This window comes from Manacus vitellinus, unplaced genomic scaffold (genome assembly GCF_001715985.3).
Source record: "Manacus vitellinus isolate BGI_N305 unplaced genomic scaffold, ASM171598v3 scaffold_12_pilon, whole genome shotgun sequence".
Classification (NCBI taxonomy): Eukaryota; Metazoa; Chordata; class Aves; order Passeriformes; family Pipridae; genus Manacus; species Manacus vitellinus.
The window spans coordinates 18,144,544-18,160,042 of record NW_021938949.1 but is presented as its reverse complement, the minus strand read 5'-3'; the positions used below and the strand labels follow the sequence as shown (position 1 = coordinate 18,160,042).

General features: G+C 58.2%; 3 protein-coding genes across 6 annotated transcripts in view; 2 read left to right on the top strand and 1 right to left on the bottom strand.

The window, feature by feature from the left end:
• Window positions 1-493: 493 nt before the first annotated feature.
• NUBP2 (nucleotide binding protein 2) lies at window positions 494-4,837 on the top strand. Of its 4 annotated transcripts, XM_018067547.3 has the most exons (7): window positions 600-705; window positions 1,323-1,521; window positions 1,800-1,954; window positions 2,151-2,261; window positions 2,509-2,620; window positions 3,178-3,324; window positions 3,544-4,837. In XM_018067547.3, exons 2-6 carry the CDS (start codon window positions 1,368-1,370, stop codon window positions 3,318-3,320), a joined length of 675 nt encoding a protein of 224 aa, XP_017923036.1. In that variant the 5' UTR covers window positions 600-705; window positions 1,323-1,367; the 3' UTR covers window positions 3,321-3,324; window positions 3,544-4,837. The 4 variants fall into 4 exon arrangements, with proteins under 4 accessions (XP_017923035.1, XP_017923037.1, XP_008927919.1 ...); XM_018067546.3 differs by having other exon boundaries at window positions 494-705; window positions 3,178-4,837; XM_008929671.4 differs by having other exon boundaries at window positions 497-705; window positions 2,551-2,620; window positions 3,178-4,837.
• On the bottom strand, window positions 4,748-7,743 carry IGFALS (insulin like growth factor binding protein acid labile subunit). The gene is made up of 2 exons (XM_018067540.2): window positions 7,716-7,743; window positions 4,748-7,131 (listed from the first exon to the last, which is right to left on the bottom strand). The coding sequence occupies exons 1-2, from the start codon at window positions 7,729-7,731 to the stop codon at window positions 5,321-5,323; spliced, it is 1,827 nt and encodes a 608-aa protein (XP_017923029.1). The 5' UTR covers window positions 7,732-7,743; the 3' UTR covers window positions 4,748-5,320.
• A 4,895-nt stretch (window positions 7,744-12,638) lies between these two features.
• The window catches only part of CCDC78 (coiled-coil domain containing 78), a 16,066-nt gene continuing 13,205 nt past the window's right edge, over window positions 12,639-15,499 (top strand). The window contains 5 exon segments of the mRNA XM_029957779.1: window positions 12,639-12,728; window positions 13,325-13,460; window positions 14,163-14,628; window positions 14,803-14,889; window positions 15,117-15,296. Of these exon segments, the coding sequence (XP_029813639.1) occupies window positions 14,260-14,628; window positions 14,803-14,889; window positions 15,117-15,296 (636 nt within the window). The 5' untranslated portion in view covers window positions 12,639-12,728; window positions 13,325-13,460; window positions 14,163-14,259.

Sequence of the window (15,499 nt, the reverse complement as noted above, 5' to 3'; positions counted from 1 at the left end):
CAGTGCTTTGCTGCCCAGATGCCGCTGAGGTCATCTGGACAAGCCGATTCCTCATGGAATATTTACTGCCACTGTCTTATTGTCCCTTTTCTAATGGCAGAAGGGCTGTGGCACATACAGCTCTTCTTTCCCTCTCCCTTACACTGAGGGCAGAGCTCAGGAGGGCTGCATCTTCCCCAGAGGGGCAGCACCGACCTCTGCTCTGTGTGACATGGGAATGCCTGGAGCTGTGTCAGGGCAGGGTCAGGTTGGATCTCAGGAAAAGGTTCTTCCCCCAGAGGGTGGTGGCACTGACCAGGCTCCCCAGGGCAGTGGGCACAGCCCCAAGGCTGCCAGAGCTCCAGGAGGGTTTGAACAATGCTCTTGGGGACAGGGTGGGACTGTTGGGGTGTCTGTGCAGGGCCAGGGACTGGACTGGATGATCCTTGTGGATCCCTCCAGCTCAGGATAATATTCATGATTGCATGATACCTTGAAGCAAGTGCTGGGCAGTGCCAGCCACTGTCACCTCAGCAGAGCCTGTGGCAGGGGCTGCTGTCTCTCAGCAGAAGAAACTCTGATGCCTCCTTGTCTTTCCTGCCAGAGAGAAACACCAACCTGCTGGGGGTGAGGCACATCCTGCTGGTGCTGTCGGGGAAGGGCGGCGTGGGCAAGAGCACCCTGAGCACCGAGCTGGCCCTGGCACTGCGGCACCGCGGGCACAGGGTGAGTGGGGTGGGGGACTCTGCCTTCCCCTTCCCAGCCCCCAGCTGGGTTGGGCTGGGCTCTGCTTGTGGTGTGTGTGTCCTGTGTGGGCTACCTGTGCCTTTTCTGTTTGTGAGAGTGCTTCGAGTGATTCTTCTGCGCTTGCAGGTAACTGGGTCAGGTAAGCGAGTTCATTTCTCTTGTACCCAAGAGACTAAAATCACCCAATATTTACTGTTGGGTTTGAAGCTGAGGCACTGAGAGATTACATTGCTGGTTTGTAGTGTTAACACCCACTCCCTCTGGGGGCTGAAGTGGGTGAGCTGAAGGACACTGTGACAATGGGGACAAAAGGGAACTGTGTGTGCAGGAGACAGGCTGAATTCCCCGAGGGTCTTTTTAAAGGCTCTGTGCAGCCAGTGCCACTTGGATTCTGGCATAAAGTGCTTGGAAACACCCAGGAGATGTTCCTGGGGGGAAGGAGGCCAGGAGTGCAGTCAGTTCTAAAGCAGTTCTTTGAAACTGTGTTTCAGATCTGGCTGTGAGCAGCCCAGCTTTGGGGGCTGCCTCCCCCTGCCAGGGAAGGAGCCTGGGAGCTCTGAGCCCGCCCTGGCTGAAGGGCTGTGCTGGTCCCACAGGTGGGGATCCTGGACGTGGACCTGTGTGGGCCCAGCATCCCCCGCATGCTGAGGGTGCAGGACAGGGCTGTGCACCAGTGTGACAGTGGCTGGGTGCCCGTGTTCGTGGGCCAGGACAGGGCTGTCGCCCTCATGTCCATCGGCTTCCTGCTGGAGCGGCCGGACGACGCCGTGGTGTGGAGAGGACCCAAGAAAAACGGTAATGGTGGGGTTTGGGGCTGGGGAAACCTTCCCTGAAACCTTCTGAGAACCCTCCTGGAGGTGCTGATGCCTCCTGGTCGTGTCATTCCTTGTGGCAATGAGGCTCCTGTTCTGCAGGAGTGGGTTCAGCTCACTCGGATGCAGAGAGTGCAGCGTGTCTTGTGCTGACAGATCACCCTGCCCCCCTCCCTGTGTCCTTGTCACCCAGGGTGCTTCCCAAGCCCTGTCCCATGGCACCTGTTGTGTGGGTTTTTATCTGCCCCTTTTATTTCATAGCTTTGATCAAACAGTTTGTCACCGATGTGGCCTGGGGGGACCTGGATTTCCTCATCGTGGACACCCCGCCGGGCACCTCTGACGAGCACATCTCCACCGTGGAGGCCTTGAGGCCCCACAGGCTGCTTGGAGCAATCCTGGTCACAACACCCCAGGTAGGACAGGGGGCTGGAGTTCCTGAGTGGGCCCCTGCCTCTGGGAGTGGTTTGGGTGGGAATATACCCCCCAGCTGGGTGTTTGCACAGCCGGTGGCTGCTTGTTCTACACATCCGCCTCCCACTTGGTTTCCACTGCTCTGGACCCCCAGCTGTGGTGGGCAGAGGGCCACCCCCATTCCCGTTGCTCCCCCAGGCCGTGTCCGTGGGGGACGTGAGGCGGGAGCTGACGTTCTGTAAGAAGACGGGGCTGCGGGTCCTGGGCGTCGTGGAGAACATGAGCGGCTTCGTGTGCCCCCACTGCTCCGTGAGCTTCCTCACCTTACTGGGGCCCTGGGGCTGCTGGGGCCCTTCCTGGGGGTGGGGTGTCCTGGCAAATGCCACGAGGGTGATGCTGTGCACCAGGGAGGGGAGGTGCTGCCAGGTCTGTGTGCCAGCTTTGGGAAAAGCCACTGGCTCTGCTCTCCTGAGGAGAACTGGCACAGGCCCTGAGGGTGGAGGGGGGGGAGGAGCTGGCTCTGCTCAGGTGATGCAGCACCTCCTCTGTCACACAGGGCTCTGGAATTCATGACTCCCTGCTGTTCTTCCTCCTCCAGGAGTGCACAAACATCTTCTCCAAAGGTGGAGGGGAGGAGCTGGCCAAGCACGCTGGGGTGCCCTTCCTGGGTGAGTGGCCTCTGGAGCAGAGCTCTGCTCAGGGGTGATCTGGTGATGCTGTGGGATGGTGGAGTGCAGAGAAGCAGCATCCTGGGGCAGGTGGGCTGGACTCCAGTCCCCATGAGCCCCAGGCAGAGCTGGGGTGTGGGTCGTGCTTTGCTCCTCTGCCATCCAAACTGCTCCCTGTGGGCACCTGGCTGGGGCAGAGGGGGTGGTGCCAGCAGCCTACTGTGGCTGCTGACATCATGGTGACAGGGTAAACAAGCTTGGAGCTGCCCAAGAACCATGTTGGGGTGTCCTGGAGCCTCCCTGAGAAATGGGGGCTGAGGGCTGAACCCTGCCCCTGGAAGGGCTGGGATCGGGGGGGAAAGCACCTGTCCTGAAGCACTGGGGTGTGGTGGGGTCTTGGACCCAGAGGAAGCAGTTGCAGGTGACAATTAGCTCCTGGAGAGCTCTATCCTACTGATTCTCCTGGAGTTGATTCTGGCAGTGTGTTTCTTTAACCCTGACTCCAGACCTTTGCTGTACAAGGAGCAAGCACTCACTCTCCCACTCCTGTCCCACAGGCTGTGTTCCTCTGGACCCCCAGCTCAGCCAGAGCTTGGAAGAAGGCAGAGACTTCATCCAAGAGTTTCCCAAAAGTTCTGCCTTCCCTGCCTTGGCTCACATCGCCCAGCAGATCTTGGATACATCACAGCAGAGCTCCTGAGAAGGTTGTGGAGCTGAACTGTTTCTGGCTGAGCCCTGGGCCAGCTGGGACGGGGGATGCAGGAGCTGGTTAAGGCTGAAACTGTCTCACTGAGGGCTGAGGGAGGGAGGGGAAGCACAGGTTCCTGCTGTTCATGGCAGTTCCAAAAGGGAAGTACTGCTCCATCCCCCTGGATCCAAAGAGACTCTGGAGCTGCAGTGGCAAGTGGCTGTTCTTCCCTCAGTGAACCCGCATGACACCGATGATCCAGATCGTGGCTCCGTGTGCTGCTGCCTCCCCCTGCTCTCCCCATGGGATGGATTCCACAGTACTTGGTTCAGTGATGGATTACAGGTTCTTGGTTCAGTGCCTGAGTCATGCTGGATGCTCCATGTGGACCCAAGCCAGGCCCCTGTGCTCGCTGGTTCGTGATGAGGGCACGGCGTGTGCTACATGTGAGGGAACGTCTCCAGGAGCTCTCCCACCTGTGAGATCTGCATCCCATCATGCTGGAAACAAGGCCTTGGGTCTGTTGGGGGTTGTATGGCTCAGGAATATCTTTGAAGATTCCAGGCAGTAAACACTTTTCTTAAATCCAAGTCTGTGACTCCTGCTTTTCCATGGCTTCGGACCTCGTTGTAGGTCTGAGTCTTGGCATTGCAAACACTTCATGTACATCCAGGTACTTCCTGCTTTTCCCTGGTTTTCTTGCTGGAATTCAGCTAAATCCCTTCTTCTGTAACAGCTTCAGGATCCAGCCTGTCCCTTGTCTCGCTGTGGGCTGGCCCTGGCAGTCCTTCTTGGGATCATTTGCCATGGGTGTTCTCCACCCCCTGCCACACGTGGGGCTCCTCCGTGTCCCCAGGTGGTTTCTGCTTCATTGCTCCGAGTGTCCTGTTCCCTCTGGAACCTCTTTCCATGGGCTGCTGCTCCCCTGGGACCTGCCCTCCTCATGCAGGCTTGAGTTAAGCTGGGAAAGCAAATGGAGGTGGTGGCCTTGCATCTTATCTCCCTCTCTCCTGGACTCTGAGCCCCTCCTGCCTGCCTCCCTCTCCATGTCTGGGACTCGCCCTCACAGTAAAGTCCCAGGAAGACAGGGAAATGTTGTATTCCCACTAACCAGACTGGATCATAGCAGGCAGCCATTGCTTGGAGGAGAGCAGGAGCACCATCCCCCCCTGCTCCCACTGTGCCTGTGGGACCCACACCTGACCAGGTTTCCCCATGTGCAATTTTCCAGGAAAATTTTACCTGACCTTTGAACACTTCTCTGGGATTTGAAGAGCCAGGAGCAGCGCTGGAGTCTGACAGGGCTGTTGGCTTCTGGGGGATGGCCAGGCACCTCTTGCTCCCTCTCTGGGCGTGTGTCACCCACCCAGAGCTTGTGGGAAACGCTGTGAGCTCCTGACCCCCACCCAGGATCTGCCCCCCTCACCCTGAGCGGGCTCTGGGGAGAAACCCCAGCTGGGGGTCACGAGCTGTGGAACAAACGACCTTCCAAGAGGGGTTGCAATAGCTCCAAAGGTTTATTTGTCTGCTGCCATTTATCAGGTGAGTGACGTGTGGCTCTCTGCTGCTGCAGGGAATCATTCAAGCAAGTCCTCTGCCCCCTTCGCTGAGCTCGGGGGGGCTTTTAGGATTTCTCCACAGCTCCGTGGCAGGAAGATGCTTTGTTTTGTCCCACACAAGTCCTGGCCCGGTCAGGGATGCCCCTTGTGGGGTGGGGCAGCATTCCCCCATCCTGGAGGCTTAGAGATGTTCCCACTGGGAACAACTGGGGGCTGCTATTTAAATATTAAAGGGCTGAAATATTCAGTTTGAAGCCCAGGAGCTGCTTCCCATCCAGCATTGCCTGGGCTTGACTCTCCTTGTGGTGGCAGCTGGAGGTGGTGGCAAAGCTGGGCTTGTCTGGGGTGGCCACAGAGCCCCAGCTCCTGCTGCTGCCCCGGGACAGGGCAGGGAGGTGGCAGGGGAGGATCCCTCATCGGAAGGGCTCATCCCCTGGGAGGGGCCAGCCCAGCTCAGCAGTGAGCAAAGCTGTCCTCGGTGGTGTCCCGCAGGTCCAGCCCTGCCAGGGCCGGGGGGTGCAGGCAGGTGAGGTTGTTGTAGGTGTACACGGGCTCCTGGGTGTCGTCCCCCTCGGCCACCGACTGCACGAAGCGCGGCACCACCGCCGGGTGCTGCAGGGAGAAGTCCCGCAGCTCCTTCAGGGAGCAGTTGCAGTGCCAGTTGTTGCCCCCCAGCCACAGCTGCTCCAGGGTGAAGGGGGGGCACAGGAAGCCCACAGAGAAGGTCTCCAGGGAGTTGTTCCTCAGGCTGAGGTACCGCAGGTTGGCCAGGGGGGAGATGACGGCGTTGTCCAGTGTCTGCAGCTGGTTGTGGGAAAGGTCAAGCCAGAAGAGTCTCTGGAGCGGGCTGAAGGTGTCCTGGGAGATCTCCAGGAGCTGGTTGGAGGACAGGAAGAGGTACTCCAGGTTGCTCAGACCCACGAAGAGCCGGGGCGAGAGGTGGCTCAGCCTGTTGTGCTTCAGGTCGAGCTCCAGGAGCTCGTGCAGTTCACTGAAGCTCTGGTCCTCGATGAGGGAGATGCTGTTGTGCTGCAGGAAGAGCCGCCTGAGGCTGGACAGCCCGGAGAAGGTGTTTGCTCGGATCCTGCCCATGCAGCTGTGCTCCAGGTGGAGGCTGTGCAGCTTGGTGACCCCCTTGAAGACAAAGTCAGGGAGGACCTTGACGCAGTTGTCAGACAAGTGCATGACTGCCACATTGTACAGCCCCAGGAAGGCCCCAGCCCTGATGTCCTGCAGCTGGTTGTTGTTGAGGCTGAGAACCTCCAGCTGCCCCAGCCCCTCAAAGGTCCTTTCCACCAGGCTCCGGATCCTGTTGTGCCCCAGCTGCAGCTCCTCCAGGAACTGGAGGTCTTTGAAGGTCCTGGGCCTCAGGCTGGTGATGGAGTTGGTGGACAGGCGTAGGACGTGCAGGCTCAGGAGGCCCAGGAAGGTGTCCTCGTACAGCGAGACGAGGCGGTTGTGGGACAGGTCCAGCCACCGCAGGGCCTTCATGCCCATGAAGGCGCGGGGGGCGATGGCGTTGATCTGGTTGTGGTTCAGGTACAGCTTCTGCAGCTTCTGCAGCTTGACAAAGATGTTGATCTTGATGCCCTTGAGCGCGTTCCCGCTCAGGTCCAGCTCCTTCAGCTCGGTGAGGCTGCAGAAGAGCTGGTGCTGGAGGTAGGGGAGCTTGTTCCCGGCCAGGATCAGCTCCCTCAAGTTGGGCAAGTCATGGAACACCTTGTCAGGCAGGACCACCAGCGAGTTCCAGCCCAGGTTCAGGTACCAGAGGTTGGAGAGCCCCGCAAACAGCCCTTCCTCCACCTTGCTGAAGAGGTTGTTGTTGAGGCTGAGGGAGACGAGGTTCTGGGTGTGCAGGAAGGTGTGCGGGGCCAGGTGCCGCAGGCGGTTGCGCTCCAGGTGCAGGTGGTAGAGGCTCCTCAGCCCGTGGAAGGCGTGCTGCTCCACGCCGGCCAGCTGGCTGCTCTGCAGGTCCAGGAAGTCCAGGGCTGACAGGTTCCTGAAGGCAGCAGCCGGCAGGAGGGTGAAGTTGTTGCCGTCCAGCCACAGGGCCTTGGCGCTGGGGGGCACATCCTCGGGCAGGCGGGTCAGGTTGCGGGCGCTGCAGAACACGTTGAGCTCCTCGCTGTAGTCGTCCAGGCTGCAGGCACAGGGGCTGGGGCAGCGGGGCGGGTCCGTGTCCCCCTGCTCCTTCGGGGGGTCCCCCCCGGGGGGCTGGGAGGCGGCGGCCAGCAGCAGGGCCAGGGGGAGCAGGAGGGGGATGCCTGCTGTGGGGTGTGAGGAAAGGGGCCTCGGTCAGTGTGGGGACACGGCTGCTCCTGGGGACCCCTTTGGGACCCCCCTGCCGGCTGCCTGCACTGCTGGAGTTGGGGGTGGAGGGGTCAGTCCCAGCCCTTTGCACACGCAGGGCAGCTGCAGCAGTTTGCAGAGGTTGGATCCCTTGGGAGAGGGTGTGGGATCACCCCCCACTCCTGCCACGGCTCAGAGTTCGAGCATGGACCCCCAGAACTCATCTCTATATTGCAGTGGCTGCAGGAGCTTCTGCCTTTCATAGGGAAAGGCCCCCCAGTACCCTCTCCTCCTTCCTCCCCAGCTGCCTCCCCTTAACTTGCTGTTCCTTGGAGCCAGGGGGTCTCTGTGCTGCAGTCCCTGCCCACCCCTGCAGCCCCCAGCCAGGTTTGTGCTCTGCCCTACAGTGCCTGCAAGCCCCCCCGGCAGCTCGGGGGCCCCCAGAATGTATAATCAGCAGTGGAGGAGGAGAAGAGCGAAGGGTGACTGAAGCCCCAGCAGAGTTTGAGGGTGTCCCCCCAGCCCAAGCTCGGCCCAGGGGCAGGTTCCCCAGCCTCACCTTTGCCTGCGCTCATGGCGACGGGCAGGGCAGCTCCTGCTCCCGCTCCCGCTCCGCTCTCGGCCCCGCCGCCCGCAGGGATGGATGGAGCAACCACCTTGACGCCTGTCCAGCCGCCGGCCGGCCGGGCTTAACCCCACTGCTGCTGGGCCGGGCTTAACCCCACTGCTGCTGGGCCGGGCTGGGCTGAGCCCCCGGGACAGCCTGGCCGGCGTTCCTGGCACCGGGCCGGGCTCCTCGCTGCTCCCCCTGCTCTGTAACTGCCTTTAGGGCAGCTCGGGAAAAGGGGGTGGAGTGAGATATCCAGGAATCTGATGGAGTGATGGGGATCCTGCCGGAGATGGGGTTTGAGTGGGCAGTGAGGGTGGAGGGAGGGATGGGGCAACCTCACAGGGTGTCCCATGACCCTGTCCTGAGCTCCTGGAGGGTCCTGAACACTGACCCTTCCTTGGGTGCCTGCCCTCCTCTGCAGGGATGCCCTGGGATAAGCCCTGGCAGTGGGTCCTCATGCTGCATCAGGACCCAATCTCCCGCTGGTGAAATGGTGGCTGTGAGGGTCTCTGGACAGTGGGGTGATGTGGATGGTGCTCCAGGGCTGGCAGATCACACACTGCCCCTGGCAGCTCCTCAAAACCACGCTGGGGAGGCTGGTGACCTCATCCTGTGTCCCTGGGCATTTCCCCACCAGCCTCCAACACAGGTTCTGTGGAATCTTTTACCACTTTCCAGGGCAGAAAGAGAAAGCCCCGGCAAGAGGAGCCTCATGGCCAGTGGCTGCTGGATGGAAAAGCCACAGCCAACCCTTCCCCATGTCCTGGTAGCCCTGTTCTTCCCTGAAGATGAAGTTAGGCATCATTCACATCATTCACCTCCAGGAACAGGTATCTCCCACCAGCGTTGTTCTTCCCAGCCCTGGTTCCCCCCCTGCTGCAAGTGGAGCAGGGATGCTCTCCCCCACCATCCATCGGAGCCTGGCATCTCCCCCAGCTCCAGTTCCCACCAGGCTGCTCTGGGACGTGGAGATGGAACAGGGAAGCTGTCCACCACCAGTCCCACACCATGGGTGTCCCCACCATGCCCATTCCCATGGGAGCCTGGCATGTCCCCCCCAGCTCCACAGGCCACATCTCAGCTGTTCATCACTGAACTCGGGCAGTTCCATGACCATGGGAAGACGTGTTGGAGAGAGACATCCAGGCTCCAGCCTTGCAACACAACTTTCCCACAGGCACTGCTTTCTCCCTTCCCTTTTGGCCCTGAGTGCCATTCTCCTCCCCCTCTATTTTAATCCTCTCTTCTGGGAATTTATAGATCAGAAGGGAGAAACACGGGATGGGGGTACACACACACACTAATAGGCACTGAGCACATATTGACACAAGGTGTAATCAATCTGGAAGCTAAAAAGAGCTGAGCCAGCACAGCTCAGCCAGCCAAAACCCACAAACCTCTTTGGGAAGTTTAAATGAGCCCTGCCTGTGGCTGGGAGCAGGTTTATCCCTGCCTTCAGCAGCCCATTCTGGGAAAATGTCAAATGAGATGTGATGGGAGAGTAAAGAGAGTCAATAAGCAAATCCCTTCCCAGTGTGGCTGCGGTGCAGGGAGGAGCTGGACCCATCTCCACCTTTAAAGGTCCTTGAGGCATCTCTTCTAGACCTGTCTCCACCTTTAAACCTCCCTGAGGGCATCTCCTCCAGATGTGTCCCATCACCTGTGGCTGGAACCCCGTGAATGTTGATCCCTTCAGCATCACCATGAGCCCACCTCGAACACCTGGACCTCCACCTGCCCAGTGTACCACGGCTCCACAGCCACCCTGGGGACCTCATTTAGGTCCCCACCATGGATGTCCTCCTCCCACCGTGTCCCTGGCCACTGTGGACCTCCCCACTTGGTCCCCCCATCTCTTCAGCTTTGACAGATAATCTCCCTGGCTGGGACCAAAGTCTGAGCCGCCTCCCCTGGTTGCCATGGAGAAGGCTGTAATGGAATTAGGAAAAGCAGCAAAATCATAAAAAAGTAGTTTTCAAACCTATTTAAACTCTAAGGAATCATTTACCTTCTCCAGCAGCCCTCCCGTGCCTGCAGGTCCCTCCCCAGGGAGCTTCCCAGTCCCCGTGTGTGGGAAATGCCACCAGCTGCCCCTGGCTCCCTGTTCTGGCTGAACTGGGGAGGGACTGGTGCTGGTGGCCCTGCCAGGTCTGCTGTGGGACCCCAGGAGCTCTCTGGTCCATCCCCACCCACCAGGGTGAGTGACCAGAGACAGCTCTGGACACCAGCAGGGACAGCACCAAGCCAGGCTGAGCCCTGAGGGGAGGAGGGATGTGACACACGTGGTGTTGTCACAGCTGAGTTAGGGAGTATTTTTAGCAAATTTTTCCAAATATTGTTGCTGTCTGGAGGAGACCATCTCTCATTGCCAGGGCAACCAGCACTCCTGCTCCCCATCCCCAACCAAAACTGTGCCAGCTGCTTGAGAGAGCTGGGATGGGTGACACCAGCACCCCAGAGCTTGTGCCACTCCTGGGGACACCAGCAGGGACCAGGCCCCAGGAGTGGGGCTTGGCCTGGAGCTCAGTGGCCACCCACGTTTCTGGCCACACCTGGGAGTGGGGGCACAGGGGCCTGGCAGCTGCTGGCAAAGGTCCCCATGGGCATCACCAAGTGTTCCTGCCCTGCCACGGGTGCTGGGAAAGTTGGGAAAGGTGTTGGATGCGCCAGAGGCTCTCGGGGAAGCCAATTACAGCCCTGGTGGCCACGTGAAACCTCACCACCAGCCCAGCCTGGCTGGACTGGTTGGACTGGGAGAGGTGAGGACATCCCCCAGGCATGACTCAGGGTGGCCAGGCTGTTGCTGGAGACACAGATGGGAAAATTCCCAAACACTGAGGTTTGGGGAAAAGAAGAAGCCCGGAGAGCAGGAGGTTGGAGATGTGTGGGGACAGGAGAGCCTGTCCCAGCAGTGGCTGCCAGGTCAAAGCTGGATTTGGGGAGTGACCAGAGGGATGGGAGGCAGCCACCTTGCCTAACTCACCTTGATGACAGTGCTGGTGTGCCAGGAAGGGGGGAGGGATCCGTGTCCCAGGTCAGCTCTCCAGACCTGGTGGGTTCTGTGCCAGCCCTACAGCAGCTGCTGGGTGGAGGGGTCAGCCTGGTCCTCGGGGTGCCTGGCTGGGGAGAATGGGCCATACACCCTCCCCCTGCCTGGGATTGCATGGCCACAACCCTCCCACTGCCTCCTGTCACCTCCATGCCTGCCCCATCCCAGCCCTCCTTGTCAGCCCCGTGGAGATGCCAGGGGGGTGACAAAAGGGACATGAGGCAGCAGTGGGTGCTGGCAGTCCATCAAACCCAACACCTCCTGGGCTGCAGCACAAGCAGCTTGTTCAGCAGGGCCAAGGAGATGATTCTCCCTCCTGACACCCCTGGAACTCCCCCCCATCCAGCGCCGGGATCCCAGCACAGGGAACACCCCGATGGGTCAGGGCAGCTCCGGGGGGGACCATGGCAAGGGAGAGCTGAGAGAGCTGCTCCAGCTCCCTCCTCTTCCTTCCCCAGGCTGGGATGGCTGGGGCTGTCCAGCTGGAGAAGGCCTTGTGGCAGCCTGGCAATACACGAGGGGCCTTGGAAGAGCAATGGAGAGAAGCTTTTCCTCAAGAGCCGTCAAGACAGGAGAAGGGGTGATGGTTTTAAACTGGGAGACAGTGGATTTAGGTCGGATATAAAAAGAAAATGGGTTGGGGGGGATCAGTGGGAGCCTGGCCTGGGGGTGCCCCGGCTGGGCCCCTCTGTGCCTCCAGGCAGGTGACACTGTGGGCTGCTCCCACCACACCGGGCATTCCCGGTGCTCCCCCCGCCTCCCAGCAGGGACCCGCTGCATCCAGGAGCGAACGCAAATTCCCTTTGCTGGCGCTGGAAGCCAGATGGAGCCAGTCACTGCGCTAACGCTGTGCCGGGCCCCGCGGAAGGCTCCGGGCAAGGGGGGGCTGCTCCCTGCCGAGGGCTGTGACCCTGCCGAGGGCTGTGACCCTGCCGAGGGCTGCAGGGCTGGAGGGGAGGTAACAACAAGCAGCGGCATCGGCCCGGTGGGCTGCGGGCTGCAAATATTGCACATGCTTCCCCTTGAACTCCCGTGGATTTGGGAGCGTTTCTCCATCTTTGTGCTGCATCCCAGGGAAGAGGTTGGTACCTTGGGGCACGAGGGTGACCCAGCCACCACAGCTGCTGTGTTAAGGGGTCCTTGACAGGAGGAGTGACAAGCCCTCGGTACAGAGCTGGCCTTTGGTGGGGTTAACAAAACACAGACTTTCTGTTTGGTTTCACTCTGGAGCAGGGATGGAGATTCGGGGCTGCAGTGACACCCTAAAAACTCATTTCTCAGCCCAAAATTGCTTTTTGTGGTGTGGACCAGGGCAAAATTTGCTTCATATTCCCAAACCATGGGGAAAGTGGGCACTGTCATTCCTGGTGCCCATAGGACACCTGCCACCAAGGTGGGTTTGCATAACTAATGCCATATTTATGGATGTTAATTGTCCTCTGCCATGTGAAATGGGCACCCTGAGGATCAGGAAGAACCTGGCTGTGCCACCGGGGTGGCACGGGCTGTTTGCCCTCCTAAATTAGGTGTCCTGGGGTCTGGGACAGCCTGAGTGCCCATCCTTGGGGTGTCCCTGTGGGGCTGAGACCCCTCAGGACGCAGCATGTGCCCGGGGAGTGGAGCTGCTGCTCAGCTCCCCCATGTGCTGAGCCCCCTCCTCCGTGGGCAGGGTGTGAATTTGGCTTTCAGCTCCTGGGTGGGTGTGAAGAGACTGTGAATTCTCATCAGCACTTTCATTACCTTAATAAAATTACTTCAGGTCTGTTAAGTTCTTTCGCAGAAAAATAAGCCCTAATTGGATGTTCTGTTGGCTTCTCCTTCCCCAAAGCCCCTGGAATGTTCAGCCCCTGGGTATCACATCCATGGACCTTCATTCAACCCCCTCGTGGGGCTTCTCCAGCAGCCTGGACCAGGTGAGGAGTTTTGCCTGGCATGGAGCTTCTGCCAGGATGGCCCCTCTCCCTCTCATCCTCTTGGCTCTGACAGATCCAGAAGAGTTATTCAGAGCTGTGGTCTTTTTTGAACATTAATTGTCAAAGCTTTTCTTCTTTAAAAGACAGATTCTTACCTAAACTCACCCACTCTACAGAAATAGCAGCGATAATAAGCCTGAAATGAGGAGATAAAGAACTGGAATTCATTTTAGAATCATAGAATCATCGACTAGTTTGAGTTGGAAGGGACCTTTAAAGGTCATCTAGTTTTACCCCTGTTCAGGGTTTTCCAGCACTATCCACCATGCCCTACACTCCCTTTTACCCTCACTCTTACCTTGGAGACTCTTCAAGTGCTTTTAGCTTTGCACACACTTGGGATTTGTCCTATTCCAGCCTAGCTGGTCCCAGTTTGGGGCCAGCAGCACTGTGTAGACCAGCACAACCCAGTTTTTGCACTGTCTGGGCTAATCTGGGCTGGTTTCAGTGCATGCTTTGCTTTGAAGTTTAGATTTTGTCCACACAGTATCTCTGATGTGAAGGGGTAAACTGGGAAAGGTCTTTTCTGTCACCAGCTTCAGCTTGATCACAGCTCTGAGATCCTGGGACCTTTTGGGTGATTCACTGACACGAGAGGTACAAGGACTGCAGAGATCAAGAGAAAGTTGCCCAGAAGCAAGTTAGATGCTCCTGGATGGTTTGGAGCAGATGGTAGTGTTAATGGGTTAATTAATGGGTTAATCAGATCATAGAGTCATGGAATGGTTTGGGTTGGGAGGGACCATAAAGCTCATCCTGTTCCACCCCCTGCCAAGGGCAGGGACACCTTCCACTAGCCCAGGTTACTCCAGTTCCATCCAACCTGGCCTAGGACACTTCCAGGGATGGGGCAGCCACAGCTTCTCTGGCCAACCTGTGCCAGGGCCTCACCACCCTCACAGGGAAGGATTTCTCCCCAGTATCCCATCTAACCCTGCCCTCTGGCAGAGGGAAGCCATTCCCCTTGTCCTGGCACAATCTGTCCATGGAAAAAATTGCTCTCCCTCTTTTTTTGTCAGCCCCCTTTAAGTACTGGAAGATCCCTGCCCTAGAGATGGAGGCCACCCCTACAGCCAGGTTTGGGAATGGTCCATAACAGCGTGGTACCTCCAAAATGTCAATATTGCTTCGCTGGGGGTGTTTCCTGAGCTGCTTATTCCAGTATCTGTTGTGAGCTGACTTGGGAATACAAAAGCCTCCCCAGAAGTTTCATTTCCTTCCCTCTAACAGCTCCCGGGGTGCCTGGAATTATTGGTTCCACCTTAAAATCGAGGTGGATGCCACACCCTCCAGTAACCAAAGTTGATAGCAACAGTGCTGGACCTCCAGGGAGAAGTTCCTTAGAGATCCTTAGATCCTTCCTTTGCTTCTCAGTTGCTGCCTGCCCCACACTGCGCTGAGATCTCGGCCTCTGAGCACATGGATCTTGGAATTGTTGCAGAGAATGAGAAGGTGAGTGCTGTGACAAAGCATGTGCAGCACCTTGCTAATGAAAAATGTGAGTGTGAAGGTCTGCAGCCCCTTCCCGGGTGATGGAAGAGGCTCTGCCAAGGAAATCCTCACCACAGGAGGAAAATGGCAGCTGAAAATCCCATCTAGAATCTGTTCAGGCTCTGAAAAGCTGAGCTCTTCCAGCAGCATGTGGTGGGCGAGTGGCAGGGGGAGGAGGGCTCGGCTGGCACCCGCTGTGGGAGCTGCTCTGTGTCTCCAGGTGCAGCTGCAGGATGGGAACGATGGGAGGTACCAGCTTGGAGACTCCCAGGAGGGGATGGGGAAGCTGGCTAGCTCCAAGACAGATTTCCCAGCCAGGGTGCTCTTCAGTGAAGAGGAAAAACTGAAGGTAAAACTTTGAGAGTTGGCGAGAACTGAGCTTTGAGGCTGTAAGAGGTCTGTAGATCCACAGCAGGAAATCTGGGGGGGAATTCCTCCTTCTAGAGGGATGTGTGTTGTGCTTAAACATCATGTTGGCCTCAGAATCCATCCATGGCTTTAATTAGGTCCTTCCTTCTCCTAGATTTCCAAGGACCTCGTCGATCTCCAGATAGAGACCAACAAAATGAAGGAGCAGTACGAGACGGAGAACTTTGAACTGAAAAATATGGTATCCAGAAGTTTGGAATAGCCGATTTCTGCCCTGCCAATGCCTTTATCTGGCAGTCCAGCTCCTTATACACCCACCTTTGCTTTGCTTGGCATATTCTCTTGGCTCTGCCTAGAGCTACATTCCCCCCTGACATCCCAGATATCATAAAACTCCCATGGAACTCATCTCCCTGTGACTGCTCCTGGTCTCTGCCACAGCCTAATCCTGCTGACTTCACCCTGCAGATCCTGGCCCTGGAGAGCCGGTTGCGGGAGCTGGAGCTGTGCAGTGAGAAGGTGACGGGGGAGCGAGATTCCCTGCGGGAGCGCCTGCGAGCCCTGGAGAGCGCTCGGAAGGAGCTGGCACAGGAGTACATCATTCTGAAAAGCAACTACCTGGCCCTTGGGAAAGAGCTGGACCAGGAGGTGAGGCAGACTCCAGTGCTCGTCCCGGTGTTCCCGGCTCCGTCTCACATTCCTCTGATGTACAGGCAGCTTGGTGGCTTTGGGTTGTGTATTCCTGTCACAGCTCAGCTCCAGTGAGGCTTGTTTACAGAATTAGGGATGGCTTGAGCTGAAGGGGCCTCTTAAAGGCCACCCAACTCTCCCCCCCTGCTATGGGCAGGGAC